General features: G+C 34.9%; 3 protein-coding genes and 1 long non-coding RNA gene across 5 annotated transcripts in view; 2 read left to right on the forward strand and 2 right to left on the reverse strand.

Annotated features, from left to right (window-relative positions):
• Positions 1–1738, forward strand: part of LOC147843159 (uncharacterized) — a 541229-nt gene extending 539491 nt beyond the window's left edge. Inside the window, exon 7 of the long non-coding RNA XR_015496106.1 lies at positions 685–1738. This is a non-coding gene — a long non-coding RNA (uncharacterized LOC147843159). The remainder of the gene's footprint in view (positions 1–684) is intronic.
• On the reverse strand, positions 159–2544 carry si:ch211-260e23.8. Its single transcript, NM_001386751.1, is given in 3 exon segments — positions 159–651; positions 1209–1387; positions 2432–2544. Coding segments are annotated over 2 exon segments (432 nt in total). The 5' UTR covers positions 1375–1387; positions 2432–2544; the 3' UTR covers positions 159–385.
• Positions 2545–6654: 4110 nt separating this feature from the next.
• Positions 6655–13066, forward strand: si:ch211-260e23.9. Its single transcript, NM_001386724.1, is given in 4 exon segments — positions 6655–6775; positions 8106–8264; positions 9259–9394; positions 12216–13066. Coding segments are annotated over 3 exon segments (495 nt in total). The 5' UTR covers positions 6655–6775; positions 8106–8134; the 3' UTR covers positions 12445–13066.
• zgc:162297 lies at positions 13067–22903 on the reverse strand. 2 transcript variants are annotated; one of them, XM_087259459.2, is made up of 7 exons: positions 22430–22903; positions 22269–22351; positions 19226–19406; positions 18997–19147; positions 18764–18891; positions 17577–17667; positions 13067–13304 (listed from the first exon to the last, which is right to left on the reverse strand). In XM_087259459.2, the coding sequence occupies exons 1-6, from the start codon at positions 22500–22502 to the stop codon at positions 17579–17581; spliced, it is 705 nt and encodes a 234-aa protein (XP_087115585.1). In that variant the 5' UTR covers positions 22503–22903; the 3' UTR covers positions 13067–13304; positions 17577–17578. The 2 variants fall into 2 exon arrangements, with proteins under 2 accessions (XP_087115585.1, NP_001076270.1); NM_001082801.1 differs by lacking the exon at positions 17577–17667 and having other exon boundaries at positions 22430–22875.
• Positions 22904–23112: the final 209 nt, after the last annotated feature.

Below are 23112 nucleotides of genomic sequence, written 5' to 3' on the forward strand. Positions count from 1 at the left end.
AGTCACTCTGATTTTAATCAGGTAGAACTGTAGTTTACCCATGCAGCAGGAAATTCACCTGACATGACAATAAACTAGAAGAAAGAACATTTCACTTATTCTTTCATAAAATTAATACGTTAAAAGAAGTTCACTCAAGTTTAACATACACCTTAATCCATCACAGAAATTGAATTTTTATTATGTATAGAATTGATCCACAGAAATAACTTTATTAGAGTACTTCCATTGTGCACAAGAAAGTAATGTGCTTCACACCATACACATGTTATTGCTTTTTGTTTTAATAATAAAGAAGAGAAGTTGCAGAAAAACAGGAACAGTGGCAGATCTGTCTGTCGTAATTAAAAAGGAAACACTGATGCTTGCTTTAACTCTTTATTGGTCACTTTCCATACTGCAATTCAGCATTGAGCTCTTTCGTGGCAAAAGTGTGTATAGCAGCAAGAACTTGCTCCTGCAGAGTGACGCTTCCCATAACCAGAGCAATGAGACTAGCCACATCTGTCCAGTCCAGAGAGCTCAGAGCAGCCATGATATCAGAGTACAGGACCTCCTTGTATTTAGGGGGAAGCTCCTCAATTATCTCAGGAAAAGGTTTGAATTGGCCACTGGTTATCCAAGTTCCCAGGAGACCTCCCAAAGTACCACCTAGAATAATATGACATATAAGTATATCTGAAGGTCTATCTGTAACATTAATAAACTCAGTGTTTAACATTCAAACACTACATCAAGGCAAACATTTATGAATTCATGATTTCAAATAATGATAAGTACCCAAAAAGGTAATAAGTATAAATTAAAGGGTTTTTTTATTGGTATTGATGGTATTGTCTAAAAATTAGGTACTTTACATGAATAATTATTTTAGATTTATAAAAATGGTCCTTTGAAGATCTTTTCCTAAAAAGGTTGTTTGGGGAGCTAAAAAGTTTCTTCTTTGGCATCACAGTAAAAAAAGTTATTTTATGTCTTCCTAGCACCTTTATCTTTCAGAGTGTAATAGCCCAATTTGAAATCAAAACTTCTTTGTGCATTGACAAAAGTCTAGACTAAAGCCCTGAATAACCACTGACCCTAGAACCTTAAAAATAAGGTTGTGAAACACAACGCTCAGCTATTAAATATGGTATTATAACACTCTCCTCTGATGAAATACTGTAGATGAAAGTTCATGTATTGCACTAAAAGAGGCTTGATCCTACCAACAGCTATTCCGGCTGGGCCTCCGACCATTCCCCCTACAAAAGCACCTCCACCCGCTGCTGCTGCTCCCTTTCCAGAGCTCTTCACTGCTGCTTTGATCTTCCTGCTGGCTGAGACCTCACAGCAAAGCTGCATCACATCATCCACTCGACTGCTCATTGTCATGTCAGAAGAGACCCTAGAAATAAACAATAATAGATCATTTGACCTTTTACACAAGAATGAGAAGAATAGAAACTTCCATTCATATGCAAATGTAAACCAAACCTATTTTGATCAAGTTTCTTTTTGAGCATCAGGAACCATTGTAACTAGCATACTGTTGAAAGCATATTTATTTTTTGCGTAACACTCTCAGAAATAAAGATATGAGAGCATTCACTGAAGCAGTACCTTTGCAAAAAATATAACATTTAATCTAAAGTGTCCATATTTGTACCTCAATGGTACATATAGTCTGTAGAACGTATAAAAGTGTACATCTTGAAATCTTTATAAAGTTACTTATATATACAGTGCTCATCATATAAGTACCCCCCTCACAAATCTATCTTTTAAATTCACATTTTAATAGGAAGCTATTCAATATTATATTTGTGCATATACTGTACATTAGATTAGTCAGTACGGAAGCCAAATCTGGAACTTATCTAACAAATTAACTTACCATAATGGTCCAAAAACTAGTACACCCAAATGTTATAGAAAAATATTAAATACAAATTTAAACAGAGAAAAATCAAGAGAAATTAAATTTTTGCAATATTTTGCTTGAATTTATTTGTATTATCTTTCAATTTCTAAAAATGTTTGGTGACTAAAATATTATTAATATTAATAAAATATATCTGTTTAATAAATCTGTTTTGTTTAAATGCACCAAAATACACTGCCTATATTCACAGAGAAATGGAGAAAAATATATATATATTTTAAATGGGGTTTCCTCAAATATGCTCCGCACTGTATACTTTTAGGTACAGATATGTACCTTTTGAATATATAACTCCCAGAGACAGCTCTCATAACTGTATTTATGAGTTGATTTAGGTTTCTGTGCACTTAGTAATATTATTTATTTATATTTCATTAAATTCTGCTAGCAAATATGAAAAGTTTATGAACAAAATTTGTACACTTATTTGGAGCATAGCCGACATCAATAATGATATACAAATTTAATAAGCGCTAAAACTTTAGAACTTGTTTTTAAAGCACTTACCTTTTCTTTTTTAGAGAGGAGCTCCCTTATGCCTGTTTTATTCACGCTGGTTAAAGTCAGTGTGGGATTGCTCAAGTACTCCACACTTTCACTGTCTTCTCATCTGATCTGGTGTAATCTGTCTTGTGGAACCTCTCGATTTAAAGGGGCCATGAGCTGAAAATTTGAATTCCCTTTGAGCTTTTGACATCACTATACCACCAATTTGTAGACATTAAGAAATTAATTTAAAAAAATAAGAGACAAAACAGAAGATTACCCATAAAAAATACTATAGTATTTTAAAATATATAATACTTTTTGTGTTTTACAGACAATTACTTGAATTAATCTGTTTTGGTAAATAGTTACTGTGATAATACAACTGCTACTAATAATTTACCAAATACATTAAGGTCTCTATATAATACTATACACCACACTGTTGTAAATCCTAAAGTATACTAGAGTATATAAAGTATATTCATTACAGTTTTTTTAGTTCACTAGTTATTGCTGTATGGGGTATAGCATTCATAACAATGCTGTAAATACACTTATGGTTAAAAACTATTTAAGTTACTAATGTTTTGTTTTTATTGTTGTACAGTGCAGAGTTGTTGTGTTTTGTTAAACATTACTACACTGAAAGAAAGTATGTATATTTATATAGCACATCTCTATTCCCATTACACACCAGCTGTAGGTGGAGAGACAATGATGGAGCCATTGATAGAGCCAATTCAGTGGATGTGGATGAATGGGAGGCCATGCAATACTGATAGAGGGATTTGGCCAGGATACTCTTTAGTCCCCCAGGATGTTTTAAAATAGTTTAAATGGCAACTTTGTTGGGACCTCAGTGTAAAATTTAATCTAAAAGACTCAATGCTCAATGCTGGAAAGTTTGAATGTCTCAATCCAGACAGAAAGACTGATTATATTTGATTTTATTGTCTTCAATCAAGTGGAGTCACACAGTAGTCTAGTGTAGACATATTATAACATGAGGAATAATATAATAGAAATAATAGTCATAAATATAGAGGATTAGTAAAATGCTGTTCATTTGTTTGTTTTGATTTCCAGCATTTTAGTTTTTAATGGAGATACAGTCTAACAACAGTAAAAAAGTCAAAAAATAATAATAAGAAGAAAAGAGAATGCAGTGTCTGTTATGAAATCCAGTGCTATGTGTAATAACCATGATGAGTAACCATGTTTTTAAAGTAAACGTGCCATCATTACTTTTTCTATTATCATTTAACATTTACATGATTATTTATACTTTAACCAAAATAAACTGGTTGTTTTCAAGGTAATCAAGGCAGTATCCACATACATACAAACTCAAAACTGCAACTCAGTCAGCGCTTCTTTCCATGTCTTGAATGCAGCATGATTTTTAAAATCCCTCTAAATCCTTCAAACCTCAGCAAACATAGTAAAGGTGGAAATAAACAGTTCATTATGACCCTTTTATTTGTTTTATGTATGACAGGCGTCACACAATATAATAAATTATCCTACAAATCCTGCTAGTTCCAAACTTTAGACACTCAAATGAGATGAATAGATGAAATCCATTTTAATCTGTTTAGTCATGCTGAGATGTTTCTTATAAGGTGGGTTTTCTGACATTTTGAGATCATCAAACAAAATAAAGAAGTCTTTTGATCAGAGACTGCACCACACAGTGTAGCCCCTAGAGGGCAACATTACGTCTGTGATCCCACCACAATCACCCAGACCAGGGTGTGTTGAGGCAAATTGGAGCTAAACCATGCAGGGACACCGGCCCTCCAGGACCATGATTGGTGACCCCTGAATTAGAGGAACTGTAGGAGAACCAACAGTTTTAACCTAAAAATGATCAGCCTGAAATTCCAAACAATATTCAATTGAATTCAATTCACCTTTATTTGTAAAGCGCTTTTACAATGTAGATTGTGTCAGAGCAGCTTCACATAGAAGATCATAGTAAATTGAGACAGTGTAGTTCCGTTTTCAGAGTTTAAGTTCAGTTCAGTTTAGCTCAGTTCAGTGTGGTTAAATAATCACTACTGCAACTCCAAACACTGAAGAGCAAATCCATCGATGCGCAGCTCTACAGATCCCAAACTCTACAAGCCAGTGGCAACAGCGGCGAGGATAAAAACTTCACCAACTAGCGAAAGTCAGGAATTTAAAAAACTCAGCAAAGACTCATATGTCCCTGAAGCGTCACAGAAATCAGGACCACCACAGCAGCTGCACAGGATACAATATCTTTCAAGGCATTGCATACAAAAGTCAGACAGCCACTATAGGGTATTCAAAGCTGACCCCAGACCTGTAATACTGATTCACAAATGAATAGAACACACACACACACACACACACACACACACACACACACACACACACACACACACACACACACACACACACACACACACACACACACACACACACACACACACACACACACACACACACATAAAAAATACAATCGGTTTCTTACTCAAGGCTTAGTGTACTCTAAGCTGTCTTATCAAAATGTTTAAAAACTGGTATTATTAACATCCAAACAGCTTGCATAAAGGAATTAACTTTAACAGATTTAACACATAAAATGGCAAATAATTCAGGAAACAGTTGTTTTCAATTCTCCGAGAGTCAGGCTCCATTCAAGAGGTCTCCATGACCTCTGACCTGGCTTGGTAGATCCTGAGGAAACATCCTTTGGCATTCAGAACAAACCATGACAAACACATTATTCCAGTTTTGCTCTGAAGTGTGATGACACTAAGGTCATCATATAATTTAAGCCCTTAAATACTCAACTTTATTGATAATCATAAAGACATAAGAAATTATGTGTTACTCCATCCTAGAGGGAACATCCATCAGAAAATCCATGCCTTCAGAACAAAGGTGAGACAATAAATTGTGGGTGCGTGTGCGTTTTGTAGCATACATTAAACATGATTAATTCTTGAAAAAGAGACAGCATAATTATTTTAATTTTATTATGATCCATGTTATATATGCAGGGCCACATGGTGGCTCAGGGGTTAGCACTGTCACCTCACAGCAAGAAGGTCGGCTGGTTAGAGTAACGGCTGAGTCAGTTTGCATTTCTGTGTGGGGTTTGCATGTTCTCCCTCCTCCAGGTGCAGGTATAGGTGAATTGAATAAACTAAATTAGCCGCAGTGTATGTGTGTGCATGTGAGTGTGTATGTGTGTTTCCCAGTACTGGGTTGCAGCTGGAAGGGCATCCGCTGCGTAAAACATATGCCCGATAAGTTGGCGGTTTATTCCTCTGTGGTGACCCCTGATGAATAAAGGGACTAAGTCGAAGGAAAATGAATGAATGAATTATATACGCACTAGCTTCACAAAATCATTGTTTTCAGCTGTAACAGCCTGCCCTGGTGGTTTGATCAGTTGAAAAAACAGTGATCTGACACCAAATTACAAATAAGTTTGAGTGCCAAAGCAAGCTTTAAATTTATTTTTGAAATAAAATAATGAAACATCACACTCTCTTAGTTCTGTTGAGTTTTATCCAGTGCAAATGTAGTTTTTTGCAGAGCCGTTTTACTAATTCACCATAATCAATGATAGAGAGGTAATAAGCCAGTAGTAAGAATTGATACTTAAAGGGATAGTTCATTAAAAATGTACTCATCCTCAAGTAGTTCAAAACTTTTATGAGTTTTTTTCTGTTAAACTCTAAATAAGATAGTTTGAAGAATGTTGAAAAACTTGTAACATTGATTTCTGTGTTTTCCAAACTGTGGATGTTAACACGTATTCCAACAGGCGTTTGAAAAAATCTTATTTAGTGTAAATGATGTCAGAATGATGTAAATGATTTAGTATGACTGAATTGACATTTTTGGGTTGAACAATCAATTTAAACTTAAGTGTCACTCTGGTTTTTAATAGTTATTCGCTTGTGCATGTAAATGCACTCATTGACCTGCGCTCACTACTGGTTTTACTGTGCAGTCAGTTTGACAAGTGAACATGTAAAACAGTAAAAGTCTCACAGCTTGCGTCTGGCAGCTATGAATAGATCATGTTTTTCTTTAGTATTGCATAAAATATCTGTGAACACATGTGAGAGCTTCAGTAGGCTATGTAAAGTTATATCTGCAAACAAAAACATCCGCATGTAGGCCTACATATGTTCCAGGCGCCCCGCCTCGTGGGAGGAGCCTGCCCATGTCAGCTCGAGTACACTAAAGAACAGGAGGAGGAGCCTCGAGTACATAAACAAGTCCAGACTATACACCCGTCTGAAGAGACTGCGATTCAAAACAGATAAAGCCGTGGCATTAAATCTGCAAATAATACATTTCTGAAAAGCTGATAAGGTAGGCAAATTTACACCTTCCTATGCAGGTTTTACTGCATGTTTCTGAAACGTCGATTATTATTGTTGTTGCTGTGTTTTGATGGCGTACAGTTTACTTCAGCTAACGGCTTTGTCTTTAAACACTCAAGTATATAAAACTGTTTATTATTTAAATGATCTACTTAAGTATTTGTAAAGAAGAATGTGCGCTAAATGTCGGGATATTGTTAGCTATATTATTGTTTCTTTGTTTCATAGTTATATCTTTTTTTTTTTAGAAAAACTTTTTTATAATAATTAAAAAAATATATATATATATTATTGCTACTATTGTTTATAGTATAGATTTTCCTTTTCAGAGACTAAAAAGACATGTACAGTCAGCTCCATAGCCGGCTGTAAACAAGTCTAGATGCTTTACATGGTCAGAGCTACAGCTGATCGCTCCTTCCTGTCCCACTTTATTGACGTCTGGGGGATTATTTTAGGGTATTCATAATACTTGTACATAAGTGTTTCTATGTAGTAGCAAGCATCAGCAGATGTTTTATCTCAAAATAGATGTTTTTTAATGCGTCAAAACAAATTTCATCATAATATTTCACTTTTTTATAATCATGTAATGACATTTTATATCATCATATAATAGGCCATTCCATCATATAATATTTCACATAAGTTTTTAAACGGTCTTGCATCGCATACAGCACTTGATGTTTACCCAGTATTTGTAATTAGCTTTAAAAATAAGTGTTAAAGTTGCTTAAATCTTTGCAATAAGGATCATTGCAGTTCTGTGTGCAGGGCAGATAATAAAAACAATTTTTACCTTTTGCCTTTAGAACAGAGAGAGAGAAAAGACTTCTATTTGCCCATATCTGATTCAGTACTTTATTTTCTTGTTAATATTAAAATTAATACATAATATGAGTCAAAAATAAAGGCAAAATTTAGAAAGGAATCCCAGACAATGTTAAAAATAAGTCATCTGCTTGTGGAAAGGAACACCATGTCTCAGTTCGACCAGCTGATAGCTTACGTGCCAAGTGCATTAGCTGTACCAGGGCAGCAGAACATGACCTTACATTTACTGTTATGCAAGGTTGTCTAAAGTGTCTAATGTGAACATTCTGCACATTACTTGCCATCAACAGCTTGTAAGAAAGAAACATTACAATCTACAGTATAGAAAAGATTAAAGAAAGAAACAAAATAATAACTACATTTGAATGACAAATATGCTCAGTGCAATGTTTTTATAAAAAAGGAAAATATTGCAATAAAGCTTGGTTCCTCTAGAGGGCAACACAACTCCTTATTGATATACTTATTTTATTTTTTTTAAACAGATATCAGTCTGGAAAAGTCATAACAGAAAATGATCAACAGAATCCTCGCACAGCTGGTGGGAAGACAAGACAAGGATAGCGATGTTACAGACGATACCGATAACTGTGCGAATCTCCTCGAGTTTGATGATGGAGAATGGGTTATCATAAAGATAGATGGTGAGTTATTGTGGTTATAATCTGCAATCTTGCAATTTTCAAAGTCCAGTAATTCTCAGGTTTGTGTAAATCTTAAATCAAACTTATCACAATTTGTAGCTTCTAGTTGTAAAACAGTTAAATGGGCAGAAAAAAAGAAAATGATCTCATTATTTACTCTCCTTTATGTGGTTTTAAACCTTTATAAGCTCTTCAGTAAGATATTTCGAAGAATGGGTGTTGCTGGCACCCATCGACTTCTATATTAAAAAGATAATATAGAAGTCAATGGGTGCCAGCTACCAACATTTTTCAAAATATCTTATTTTGTGTTCAACAGAGGAAAGAAACTTATATAGGTTTTGAACGAGTCAAAGGTAAGTAAATGATGGCAGAATTTTATTTTTCAGTGAACTATCCCTTTATTAATTAAACAGTATTAAACAGTCTATGTTTAATTATATGTTTTTTTAAAGGCTTAAAAACTTCCTTTATGAATTACAATTTTAAAACAATCTCTGTTGACAAAGATTTGAAAAACACAGTATGAGACATGACAGGACAGTAGTTGGCAATGACACTTAAATAAATACTGCATGCCTCAACATATAGAGGCTGCATCCAAACATATACTTTCTTGAGTTATTTTGTAGAATTACTTTACAACTACTAAATAAGCACATCCTCACTGAATGGATGCAATGAATGTCATCTGGACATATTATCAGCCATGCTGTCATCCTGATATCTTTTTTGCCTACTTTTTTGGTCATATTTTTGCTGCTTTTGCCATATACTGTTTTTTAAATCAACCATTTAGTAGAAAAAAAAAAATAAATCAAACACATTTGGAAAAAATTATAAAAAATAAAAACAAAGAGCCCCAAAAAGCTCTGGTTCATCCCTAATTGGGACTGAACCTGCATTGGTGTTAGCAGCTGAAAATCTCTCGTTAGCACTGACCTCATATTGAGTGTTTTTAAAAGTTTTGAAGTAATCTATGCTCTGTGTGCAGAGGATCAGTCACTTGGCTCATCAGACACAAACATTCTTGAGAACCTGTTGATCGAGCACCCCAGCATGTCTGTTTACCAGATGAGGCCTGATCAGGGAGACCTTGCTTCAGATGAAGAAACGGAGGATGTGGCTAGGTGAGATTAACAACTATCAGACATATCAGTAACACTTCTATTGTATTCAATTCAATTCATCTATATTACTATAGCGCATTTACAATGTAGATTGTGTCAAAGCAGCTAAACATAGAAGATTATAGTAAATTGAAGCAGTGTCAGTCCAATTTTTGCACAGTTGAAGTTCAGTTTAGTTCAGTTCAGTGTGGTTAAATTTTCACTGCTAAAAGTCCAAACACTGAAGAGCAAATCCACTGATGTGCAGCTCCACTAACTTCTAGTAGTTAGAAATTATTGTTTAAAGGAATAGTTCACCTTTAAAAATATGTCCTTTACACACCATTTTCTTGCCTTGTTCCAAGTCTACAGTATATGAATTTATTTTCTGTTTTTGTTGAACACAAAAAAAAATATTTTGAAGAATGATAAACTGTTAGCCGTTGCCCACCAAAGTAATTTCTACTTTGTTTTTCAATGGCTACCAGTCACAGAGATTCTTAAAAATATTTCCTTTTGTGCTCAACAGAAGGAAAAACATCAACACTTTAAAATAACGATCCATTAGTTAATGTATTTACTAACATCAACAAACAGTTAGTAATACTTTTATTACAGTATTTATTCATATCTGTTAACATTAGTTAATCTTGAGCTAAATAATGTTAGTTCATGAATCAAACAAAAGATGCTCAAGGAGTAAATAATTTGTCAGTGCTCTTTGGATAAGGGATTCATAAAGGTAAAAAAAAAAATCACAAGTCCAAGGCACTCTACTTATGATTTAAAAAAAAAAACACAAATGTGGTCTATTTTAACAATGGATGCATTAATAAAGGCTTTTTAAGTTTTCACTTCCTTTCTGAGTGCCTTGGACTTATGATTTTTGAATAGTAGTTCATGTTAGTTAATGTTGAGTCTATGTGCATTAACTAATTATAATAAGCACAACTCTGGATTTTAATAATGCATTAGTTAATTAATAAATACTTTACATGATATTCATACTTAATGTTAATGAACAGATTAACTAACATGAACTAATGGACCATTATTCTGACTTGTTACTGAAAAAAAAAAACATTAGGGCATGGAATTATTCAAGAGTGAGAAAATGTTATACTTTTACATTTGGGTGAACTATCCCTTTAAGCAACTTAAAATGCTAGGCGTTTATTATAATGTAAACTATACAGTTTAAAAGTTTAAGGTTGTAAGATAATTGTATTTTTTAACTTTTTTTTTTTGTATTTTTAGATTGTCTTTTATTCTCACCAAAGCTGAATTTATTTTCTCAAGAATAGGGCTGCATAATTAATTGAAAAAGGTTGTGATCTCGATTCGACTGCCCACACAATCTTTGTCCAGCATCTCTACGATTCAGCCAATATTTTTAAGTTCAGAAGAGAAGCAGAAAGGTGGTCGCATAAGTTTTTACATTGTTTTATATATTTTCTCTGCAATATGGACACCTATTCTAGCATATATAATGTTGAGTATAATGCAAGGGGTAATCTGATAATGACAAATGTCTCATTTTACCAGTAAAAATGGCCTAATAATGTTGTGAATGACAGACTGCAAGCATATGTCTCAAACACAATAATTCAACTTTAGAATTATCAATAGCTGTCTTCTGATAACAGCACTTTACTGGGAATTAACAGCCAGGGCAAATTTAAAGTCTATTCAAGTCCACCTTTCAAATTCTATACAAAATTTTGCATCTTAACTGGCAGTAGACCTACACATAGGCCTAATTTGACTGTTGTTTTTTCATATTTGAGAAATAACAGTAATAATAGCCTACTCCTATAAACCTTTATTTTACGTCAACAGTATCGTGATCTTGATTTTAAGCAACAAAAAAAACATAATTCTCATTTTAGCCAAAATCTTGCAGCCCTACTCAAGAATACATAAAAATGTTATTAGTTTCTTTAAAGATCTGCTTTTTATTTTAAATGGTAATTTATTCCTGTGATAGTAAAGCTTCATTATCACCACCATTACTCAACATTAAAGCATAACGATTGTGTGCTTAATATCTTTATGAATGATAACAGTTCAAATGATTTTATATAAGACTTAATTAACTGAAATTATAAGTCTTTACTGTCACTTTTGACTAATTTAATGCATCTTTGCAAACTAAAAATGATAATTAAATGACTTAAATTTAAATAATTTAGGTGATAAAAATTGTAAAAGTAAATTGTAATAACCCCAAACAGAACAGTTTTATTTTAGTATCACTAAGTGATTTTAGGCTGTATTAATAGTTTAAATTGGTTTTTATTTTGATTTCTTTTCTGTCTTCATTTTAAACTTTTGTTAAAGATGTTTTGCAATTTTTATAACTGTTTATGCCTGTGTTGGTTTTAGAATGTTTATTTCTTTACTAGTTGTTTATTTTAATTGAATCAACATTAAAATGAATGTTTTTTAATTAATGTTAAATTATATCAATTTTAAAAAATTACTTTACATTAATTTTCTTTTTAGTAAACTGAAATACTGCAGTCAACATTGGAAGTGTATCAAAACCTTGCATTACAATTGTCTTAAAACTATTCGACAACACCCATTCTTGCCTTACGACAATTTTGAAAATCTTTATTTATTTCAGATGTTGACTATGCTGTAGTCCTGGAATGAAACCATCTAATAAACATTTTGAAAAATCCAGGCATATTAACTTTCCTTATGGAACCTACTTCTAGTTCTAGGCTTAAATACAGCTGTTATTCTCAAATAATATGAAGAAAACCGGTCCACCAAAGTCACACAGACATGTAACCTATATTTCCTTGGCTTGTGATTTGTCAATGTACCCCTTCAGGCCTGTGCCAGTCAGACGTCACGTTTCTTGGCGGTTAGCAGCATGGGGCAGCCCTTTGCCCTGCAGCACCATCCTGCTCTCAGTGCAGCGTGCCAGAGTCTATAATGAGCACAGAAAACTGACCCGTGGTGCCCTCAACAGGCAAAACCTTGCAAGAACACGCTTTTCTCCTTCTGATCGCCGCTACGGCTACTTCAAACAGCCCGCTCAGCGCCTGTACAACTACTGAAAACAAATAATAAACTAGCGCAAAGAATAGCTGAATAAGGGGGTACGTTTGCAAATCATGTCATGAATCCATTCCCCTATGAGACTAACATGGATTAAGAAATGCAGTGTGGTATTATTATTATTATCATGTTCTTCTTCAGGAGGAAGTCTCACTTTCAGTCTGACACTGAAAAAAAAAACTCAAATGTTTTCAAAAAACAAACTAAAAAATGTAGTGATTTGCATTAGTAGTGTTATAAAGTGTTTTTTAAACATGTAACAAAGATTGTGTGCTTCTGTTTTAGCTTAGCGTGATGTGACTGCTGCATGAGTATTTAGTGAATAAAAACATTGTGTGAAATCATTCACTGTTAAAGCCTAAAATCAAATGAGGACTGTACTTTACCAAGACTATGCATTTTTTTACATCAAATAATAAGGTTGAATTGTATCTTAATGTTACTTAAGTGCCAGAGAAATAAGATCTGATGGTGATGTATGTCTTGATTCATATTGTCAGTTGTTGTTACTTGACTTTGTATATTTAAATGCCTTTTTTGGTGTCGTTTAATTTTTTAATTTTTAAAAACATGTTTGATAAAACCTTTTAAAAAGTGTTAAAAATAAATATTTTATCTTCATTTTGCTCGTATTGGTTATTATTTTATTCACTTGTAAATTCCAACAGTTACTCCCGAAGTTTGTGCATCTTCCCCATGAACCTTTTGACTCTTTCAGCATCCACACCATTTGCCCAGTAACCTCCTTTCTTGAAATGGGAGCCGATGATCATAGCGCTTGCCTGAAGGTAGTGCTCCACATTGTCATCAGTTACTCCAGACCCGATGAGAACAGGGATCCGTACAGACTGGGAAACCTCTGTGAAACGAACAGGGTCAGGGAAAACATGAGTGTAAGGACATGGATTCTGCTACATGCATGCATAAAAATACAAAAAACATGTTGTTCCCTCATTGTAATGAGGATTCTGGCAGACTGTGCCTCGTGCTCCATCTGACAGCTTCCTCAGTCCAATGGATCAGAACTAAGGAAGGCAATAGGCACAATTCCAAAGTAGGCAGCAGGGCAGTGGCAGACTAGTCTGGGCCTGGTTTTCATGCCTATGTTTACAGCCTTCCATGATCGGCAGCCATCTGGAAGTGGGATTTAAAATAGCTGGCAGTGATGGTGTCTGTGTTAGCCTGTACAAGGCCATTGGTTTTGAAGCAGGGCAGGAAGCAGGCCATCAGTCACTAGGGCCAGAAGCGACCCAAGCGACATCGTTCTATCCAAAAGACCCCACTAAGGCTGTACAACGTATTGAAAAAACGATTGTTATCTTGTAATATAGTGTACACAATATCTATTTTAGGGCTAGATGTTGAATTATGATTTATGGTAGCAAAAGCTGTCATTGCAGTGCACATCTTATCAGGGAGGCACAGCTCTGTGATCAGTAGTAAATCTCAGATGAAAGACTGAGGTCACTCTCACGTGTGCAAATACACCACAAATAAGAGATCCAGGATTTTAACTGCTTTTATTGATATTCTCCGCTTTCTTGGTATTGAGACACAGCCATACTTTCAAATGTAGCAGCAGCAAAAAACTGTAGATCACTGAGAAGTGACGCAAACAACTGTTAAATTGCAGTATGATTATGTTTGATTTTAAAACCAAAGCAATTAAATTGTCCTCAATCCTCTATGTGGTAAACACTGCTCTATTTGAAAGCAGCTGCTGGAGATTTACTGCTGAATACAGAACTTTACTGAATAAATGTGTATGAAAATCACAGTTGATTAATCGTGTAGCCCTTATCCATATCACAGAAAGTGTTATAAATGACATTAACGGGCCAAGCATTTGTGTGTTGCATAGGTTTTTTATCTAAATTTGACCTATCAGATAGGGTCTTACTATACCCGTCTCTTCAATAGGTACTATTATCTAAACCGGGCCCAAAGAGGAACCTAGAATCAGAATATCTGCTGAGGTTTTCAGCAATGGATAATAAATGGTTAATCAGCAACAAATCAGGATATTAGAATGATTTCTGAAGGATCAAATGACACTGAAGAAAAAATAAATTGACATAAGAACATAAACAACACTGACTTTCAAAAAAATTTAATCTATTTCTACCAACTCGAACAAACTATTTGTTATAATAGTATATCTTGTGATGTAACTTTTCCTAAAAAAGGCTATTATTTTTAGCTATTTTTAATAAGGGCGTAACAATATTCAAACTGAACTGAAAAAAGGTGGTACTCTCCTTACAGTACAAACTGTATCTTAGCTGTATCGTATCGCAGCACTCCCATAGTGAATCGGGGTACCTAGATGTTTTCAGACGGACGGACGGACAGACAGACGGACAGACAGACAGACAGACAGACAGATAGATAGATAGATAGATAGATAGATAGATAGATAGATAGATAGATAGATAGATATCATCTATCATTCAGTTAAAATACAGATGTAGGTAAATATCATTTAAAGTAAAATAATTTTCCTTTTAAATGTTATGAGAAGTTTTACCAGGCTCTAAATGTTTGTGCATGAGGCCAAACATCATTCAAAATGGACTGTTTTTTTGCAGGCTACATTTATTCAGTTAACTTCCTGCTTCATAAACCATGAAGTGATGTTTACAACTGTACTTGTGCTTTCAGCAATCTGACTTGTTTGATTTCATTTTGTGAGTTGTTAGGAAGCTACTGACAAATGTGAGGATGAAATATGAAGATAGACTGGTTTGTACTGTAGCAGATCAACTGTTCAACTGTACTTCTGATTCAACAAGGAAGCAGAGGATTTCTCAAAGGTAACAGATAATTAAGACAATTATAATATTACAAACGATTTGTTTTCGAAAATTATAAGATAATTAAATTAAACCACTAAAACATTAATGTAAATTTCTTAAAACATGGAAAATTTGTCAAATTTAAAAAAATATATATTATGCAGCAAACTTTAACTACAGCTATTGTTTTTCAGCCACCGTTAAACTTCCGGTGAAAGCATTCATTTCGTTGTTCAGGCATAAAACAAGATGAAAGACCATTTAATGCAAGAGCCATCAGGAGGAGCAGGCTAGAACGCAGAAACTCCATTAAAAATACTGGGACAAAATAGATTTCCACATTTTAAAGACAAGGCGCAGAGCAATAAAGTTTAATACAGTGCTTCTTGTCTGGTCTGATACCTACTTTATATCGTATATCAGTCAGGCAGTGAAGATCATTAGCTTTTAAAGAAACCAGATCTTAAACACTGTGATTTTGTAGTGGCATGACAGTTCACAGGTAGCGCTTGGGCTGGCTTACTAAAAATTAAAAGGTCTTGTGCAAATACTCATTTAGCAAGGACGCATTCAATTATACAAAAGCTTTTTAACAGTAAGTATTATAATAGTTACATAAGAAGTCATCATAAAAGATCTAATAAAGTATTACTAATATAGCATGTAAGAAACCTTTCAGAAGGATCATGTGTCGCTTAAGCCTGGAGAAATTATGTAAAAAAAAAATCAGCTTTGACATACTTGGACAATGAAACTGAAACACTGGACAATTTAGTGTTAGAGGTTTCATGGCTAAATTTGACCACCCTGGTGGCACATTCCACTAGTAAGAGCAGAATGTGAAGGTTTAATCAGTGGAGTAATTTTGCTTAAAATATTGCAATACATACATTAAGAGTGACATATCAGAGTTCAAAAGAGGGCCAATTGTTAGTGTTTGCCCCGCTGGCGCATCTGTGACTAAAATAGTAAGTCTTTGTCTTGTATCAAGAGCCATGGTATCCAGGATAACGTCAACATACAACCAAGAAGGACGAAACACATTCAACAGGAGTAACTGTGGATGCAAGAGGAAGCTGTCTGAAAGAGATGTCTGGGTGCTAAAGCCGATTGTATCCAAAAAACATAAAACCACAGCTGCCCAACTCACTGCAGAATTAAACGTGCACATCAAATTCAGTTATGGTGTAGAAAAGCCCCAAAGAAGCATACAACCCAGAGTGTTGCATGCCCAGAGTGAAGGATGGGGGTGGTCTGTGATGGTTTGGGCTGCCATATCATGGGATTCCCTAGGCCCAATACTGGTGTTAGACGGGCACCTCACTGTCAGAGACTACTGAACGATTCTGGAGGACCATGTACACCCAATGGTTCAAAAATTAAAAAAGGTTGGGAACCACTGCACTAATGCACACAATAAGACTGGTGACAGAGTGGTTTGATGAACGTCTCATATAGTCTGCACAGTCACCAGACCTAAATATTATTGAGACACTTTGGGGTGTTTTAAAATGTGCAATTCAGAAAACATTTTCTTCCAGCAGCATCAAGTAGTTACCTGGACACCATCGTGCAAGAAGAATGGGAAGAATCGTGCAAGTTTTGCTCCTCCCAAATACCCAACCATTCAATTTCCATAGGCAGGATTTATACTGCATTCTGACATCAATATTCCCAGTAAATAATGCTTGTTGTCCAAATGTGCCATTTCTTGTAGGTCTTAAAAATATTTTCTCTTTGGGGTGGACTTGCATCTTTGTCCATCTTTTTTCTTTGCCCAAACATACACACAGCACATGGACTAACATTCAAAAATATTACAGATTCCAAGATTGAAATATACTGTACTGTTAGTTGTGTAAAGTAACTAATTACAAATACTCAAATTACTTTGAGTAGTTTTTCTAAGAAATTGTAATAAACTAAGTGGTTTTAAAAATGTGTACTTTTACTTTCCCTTGAGTACATTTTTAGTGCAGTATTGGTACTTTTACTCCACTACTTTCCTTCAACCAGTCACAGTCACTACTATCTTTTCTTGCATATGGGGATTAGAAAAATCTGTCCTGTGATTCCTGTCCAATCAAATAACACATAGTAGGTAAATTGAATCATAATGAACTACCTCAAGACATGGGCGCTTTATAAATGCAGCCAACTGTTTGAAAGTACTAAAAGTGTCCATAAAATAATGTCCAAAATCTTTATATGCACTGACTTAGAGACTGTCACTGATGAGAAGATGACGTATGTTTACAGTTTGAAGACCAAAATGGCCTTAAACACCCAGCAGACACAAGACGTCAACATGACATTAGATTGACAATGTACCCTACTGTCATGGGGATGCTGTATTTTGTTCGGAAATGAAAATCGTGTTGACGTCAGAACTCAATGTCAGGTCAATGTCAATGTCCAAGGCCCAACCTAAAACCAACCAAATATCACATCTAATGATGTTGCAGCTTACGTTGTATGGACGTTACCACTATGACATCTATCAGATGTTGGAATTTGGTTGTCATAACTGATGAATAAATGTCAATATTTGACGTCAATGGGATGTTGGTTTAATATGTTGGCTTGACGTTGGATTTTGGTCACTTTCGAACAACCTAAAATTGACCAAATATCAACGTCATTTGACGTCATTATTGGACATCAAAATATTGTTGTCCTTAGACACTGACTAGACACTGATTTTTGGTCACCTGACATCACAACCTAAATATAACCTAATATTAACGTCTTATGACACTGTGTGCCTGCTGGGCAATAACTAGTGAATATTAAAAAGAATATTACGTTTACACACACATGCACAAATGACATGTAAATGCATCAGCTTTTAAAAGCGTAATACTCACTACTTGAGTACTTTTGAAAGGTCTTTTTACTCATACTTTGAGTAATATTTACAACAGATACTTTTACTCTACTTGCACTACATTTTTAGGCAAGTAATGGTACTTTTACTTGAGTATGATTTTTTTAGTAGTCTTTCCACCACTGTGTACTACACATAGTTTAACTAAAGATACTGGATATTATTACATCACAAAACATTTACTTAATGATGCATTAAAAATGTACACAGTAAAATAAAAATAAGAAACACAGCACATAGTGATTAAATAATATGGGCACACTTTTCAATAAGGTTTTGTTTAGTTAAAAGAGTATAAATGTGAAACAGCATGGTTTATTATGGTTCAAGATTTACAGCTTAAACGCATTATTAATTGCTTTTAATCATTTATTCATTTCTTTATTCTGTCGAACACAAAAGAGGATATTTTGAAAAATGCAGATTGCTGGGACCCATTGACATTCATAGTAGGAAAGAAAACACAATAGAAGTCAGTGGGTGTCAGCAAAAAAGAATAAATGTTCTAATATAAGTGTAAAACGCTGTAATATAAGCGTACTGTGCATTGTTCTTACATGTTGGTAAATACAATAACATTAACTACAGGAACCTTACCGTAAAGTGTTTTCTGAAAGTAGATAAAACGAGACTCACCCCTCAGTTCCTGTGGATCAGCCTTTGCTCCAGTGGCACTTCCTGTGACGACGACTCCATCAGAGAGGAAGAACTCAGCAGCTTGAGCCGTCTCAGCTATGCTCACATCTGCAGTCAGGGCATGAGCGCTGCAATGATCATTATGAAAATATCACTCATGTGACACAGAATAGCAGAAACCACATCACTCTCTGTGGTCAGCCAGCACGTACTGCACTCGAATCTGATCATACCTGTGCTTCTTCTTGATGTCAGTAAAGATCTGAACATGCTCTGCTCCAATGCACTTGCGGTAGCGCAGCAGCTCACCCGCACAGGCATTTAACAGGCCTTCATCTGCAACATGTGAGAAAACAAACCCCTCTGCACGAATAAAATCCAGCCCTGTGCAAAGGCAGATGCAAGTTAATATTTGTTAAATTGATTAAGTCGGTGAATGCCTTGGTTTGAAATGGCATCCACCTGAGGCCAGAGCTACGGCCAGAGCTGAGTGGTTTGCGGCTGAGAGAATCTGTACACCGAGCGGCCAGGATGGATAAAGGCCTCTGACTGCCGTACACACAGCTGTCATACATGCACACACTTCTGGACCCACGTCAAGGGTATATGGAATATCATGCATGTTTTCAATGATCAGCCCGTCCTGTCACAGAGCACAAAAGTAGTAGCAATTACATATTGAACACTTGCTGACTGTTTTTGAATAATCAATTCATATATAAAGTTTGTTTCAAAATGTTTAATTATTTGAAATATGAATCGCCCTTGAGGTCATGAAGACCTCATGTAATAATACCCATCATGTTAAAATGACAGCATGAGACATTAGAGTTGACATGTGACCTGGAGTTGACTATAGGGCTACAATCATGTATAGGGGTGCCCAACCTTTTTCCTATAAAGGGCCGAAAACCAAGTATCATTGAGTGCCATGGGCCGAAGGTAAATATTAATACCTTCAATTTCTTTTCGGCTTAGTCGCTTTATTGCCGAAGGTAAATATACCAAACTATACTACATTAAAGTTGCAATAGCTAATTTATTTCATAATATTTAAAAATGAATAGAAAAGATGGCTTTAAATTGTATTATTAATGCAGAAAAACTTCTTTATTGTAACTAATGGCAATAAAAATACAATAACAAAATCTAATTCATTTACCTGAAACATTTAATTTCCATTACCTTTTAAATCTTAGCAATAAAACAAACAAACAAACAAACAAACAGTTACATTTAATTAGAAATTACAGTCTGTAAAGAGTCCCAATCTGCCCCTTCTCCCTCTCTTCTCAGGTTGGATGTTAGGCCAAATCAAGGGTTAACCATGGGCCAACTTTGGCCCTAGTTTGGATATCTCTGATGTATACTGTACACACACAGTCTGATTTTCATATGCATTTTTCAAATCAAAGTCAGTAAACTACACAACAGTTTCTTTACACAAGCTGTTAGAGCCTCAATTCCAATCACCTTACCCCCTCTGAAATATTATTCACAATCTCAGCTCCTAAAACCAGGATTCCCTCTCCTCTCCTCCTCACCACAACACACAAAAAACCTTAAAACATTATGCAATTCTGAATACCTCAAAACATCATGTGATTCTGAATGTGCCTCACACAGGTGAGTGGGCTTGACAAACCACCTGTATAAACACTCTTTCATCTCTGACAATGTTCCAGACACTTGCAGCAGTTTGCATATTTGACACTTATTTACAATCACTCCATATCTCTAGAACATTGAGTGTTTCTGGGTGTGCTTCACACAGGTGAGTGGGCTTGACAAACCACCTGTAGAAATCTTCTCTCCATATGCACCTGACACTTTACTTAAACTCTTACAAGGACTCAATAAGGACAATGTATGTACCACAAATCATGTTGCACTACTTGTTTTCTTCAACCTTTAAAGCACAATATCTTGCACAATATCGTTCTGTTTCATGTAAAAGCACTTGTATAGTCTGTCTAAGGTCATGTGCATAGTTAAGTATTTATAGTACATGTATAGATATAAGTTATTATAGTTAGACTGCTCTTGTGTGTTAGTTATGTAAAGGTTTAAAATAGTCCTTACTTTCAGTGTTGTGTTCATATTTATGACTATGTTTATGTATGTAGCACTGTGACCCTGTGAGACATGACATTTCATTCTACTGTATGTACAAACATGTAGTGACAATAGAGACAATAAAGCCAATAAAGACAATAAAGCTTGACTTGACTAACATTGTGATTTAGATCCTGATTGGTTATTTCATGGCTTATAGTGTTTTAATAAAGACATTTTTAAAATCACTATAGGATAAAAACTTCACATATTTTGTCACTGAATTTGTCTTGAGCTCTTGAGAACAGAGAAAGTTGCTAAAAGCAGGTTGATATTTTTGCTAGAAGTTGCTAAATTATCTTCTGATGTAGTGTTATGATTTATTTACATAGCCATGATACAAAACTGCATCACTGTGTAAAATAATAAGTCAGATGGTTTAAAATGATTGTCTATCTTATGTAAAAAAGTGATTTTAAATATTAAACTGGATTTGTTAGGAAAAAAGTATTTTAAAAAATTATAATATATCAAATATTTTTTTATGATCAGATATTTTCATTTTTTAATACATTCATTTTCTTTTCAACTTAGTCCCTTTATTTATCTGGGGTCACCACAGCGGATTGAACCGCCAACTTATCTGGCATATGTTTTACGTAGGGAATGCCCATCCAGCTGCAACCCATAACTGGGAAATTTTTTAAATGCAATGTTACACAATTGCATACATTAACATTCTTTCTTCTGTTGAACACAAATAAGATGTTTTGAAGAAAGCTAAAAACCTGTAACTGTTGACTTCCATAGTAGAAAACCAAACAAGAAAAACAAATACTATGGTAGTAAATGGTTACATGTTTTTTAGTTTTCTTCAGTACATCTTATTGTGTGTTTAGCAGAAGAAAGAAACTCTTTTTGGACAAGTAAAGGATGAGTAAACGAGAATTATATTTTATTTTTGTGTGAACTATGCTTTAAAATTTTATTTCATGTACACTAAACATTCTATAACAAAATCCTCAGTGCATTTTCCCCATATATTTTATTGTTACATAATCAATTTTAGGTACAAGCTAATTTCAAAATGTAATATACATGAGCAATTAGCTAACTAGCTGTGGTTTCCTTTTGTACAATTATAATAAAGTATGTGCTTTTTATCATTTGAGTCACTTTTTAAACGTTAAATGTTGCCAACAAAATGTTTAGGAGAGGTTATCATGACAAATATAGCCAGGGTAGTCTAAAGACCTCCTGAATCTAGCAACATTGCTATCAGTTGTTCGGTGGACATGACTCGGTTCATTAAGTCAGTTGATTTATGAACCGTTTACTTGTCGAATCGTTAAAACAGATGCATTGGTTTACTGAAAATATCCTTCTTTAAATAATGAGTCTTTCAAAAGTGAGGCATTCATGTACGTTGTTTATGATACATTTTACATACAAGTCCCGCGTTGTAGTAAATTTCTGCCTCTCGACAGGCCTCCTCTTTGATGTCGGAGATGGTGAAACGGTTCAAGGGGGTTCCTACAAAAAGAAAAGCAGTTGAGTTCAGCATTTCTCCTCTAGGCCTACAAACTTACTCTGGTGAAATGAATGCGTTACCTGGCAAAGCTCGGACGTGAATCATGCCAATGATATTTGATTGTAACCTTCCAAAAAGATTTAAAAACTTCATTTCTTCAAGCAACAAAAGCACAGATTTGTGTTATAATGTTCACGTGACTGGTCAAAGGTTACTGAGAGAAAGTGTGGACATAATGCCAAACCACACTGTATATAGTCTACATGCTTATACTACTGCTGCATATTGCAGTATATAGTGCATTTCTAAGGGGGCGCCAGTCAATACACTGGAAACTTATGTGCCTGAATGACCCACTAGCAGAAACTAACAAAATAATGCGCTTTATCACATTGACAACACTTGCCATCTCAAACGGCCAGCCAAATACAGCCCAAACTTCGCATTCCGGACATATATGACATTACAGATCGATCAAATCCGACTATTCAACCCGCGCACTTGGATTGTTTACATCTTGAGCCTGCTAGCCATGTGCTCAACGCACTTCCGCTACCTCAACACCGCCCCCGCAAGACGTCATCAAACACACGCCTCATTTTGCCGGCAAAATTTTCATGTTTCTAAACTTTGTTTTATTGACCACTTAATGCCTGATGTATAACGCTGATATTTTGCACCCTCGTTGCCCGCTGTTGTCAGTCCTTCGGCGTTTTTGATCGCGGTGCTTCGTTGTCATTCTAGGAGAGCGGGGATTTTAAAT

Source organism: Danio rerio, chromosome 7, assembly GCF_052040795.2.
Source record: "Danio rerio strain M-AB ecotype USA chromosome 7, GRCz13ab, whole genome shotgun sequence".
Taxonomy (NCBI): Eukaryota; Metazoa; Chordata; class Actinopteri; order Cypriniformes; family Danionidae; genus Danio; species Danio rerio.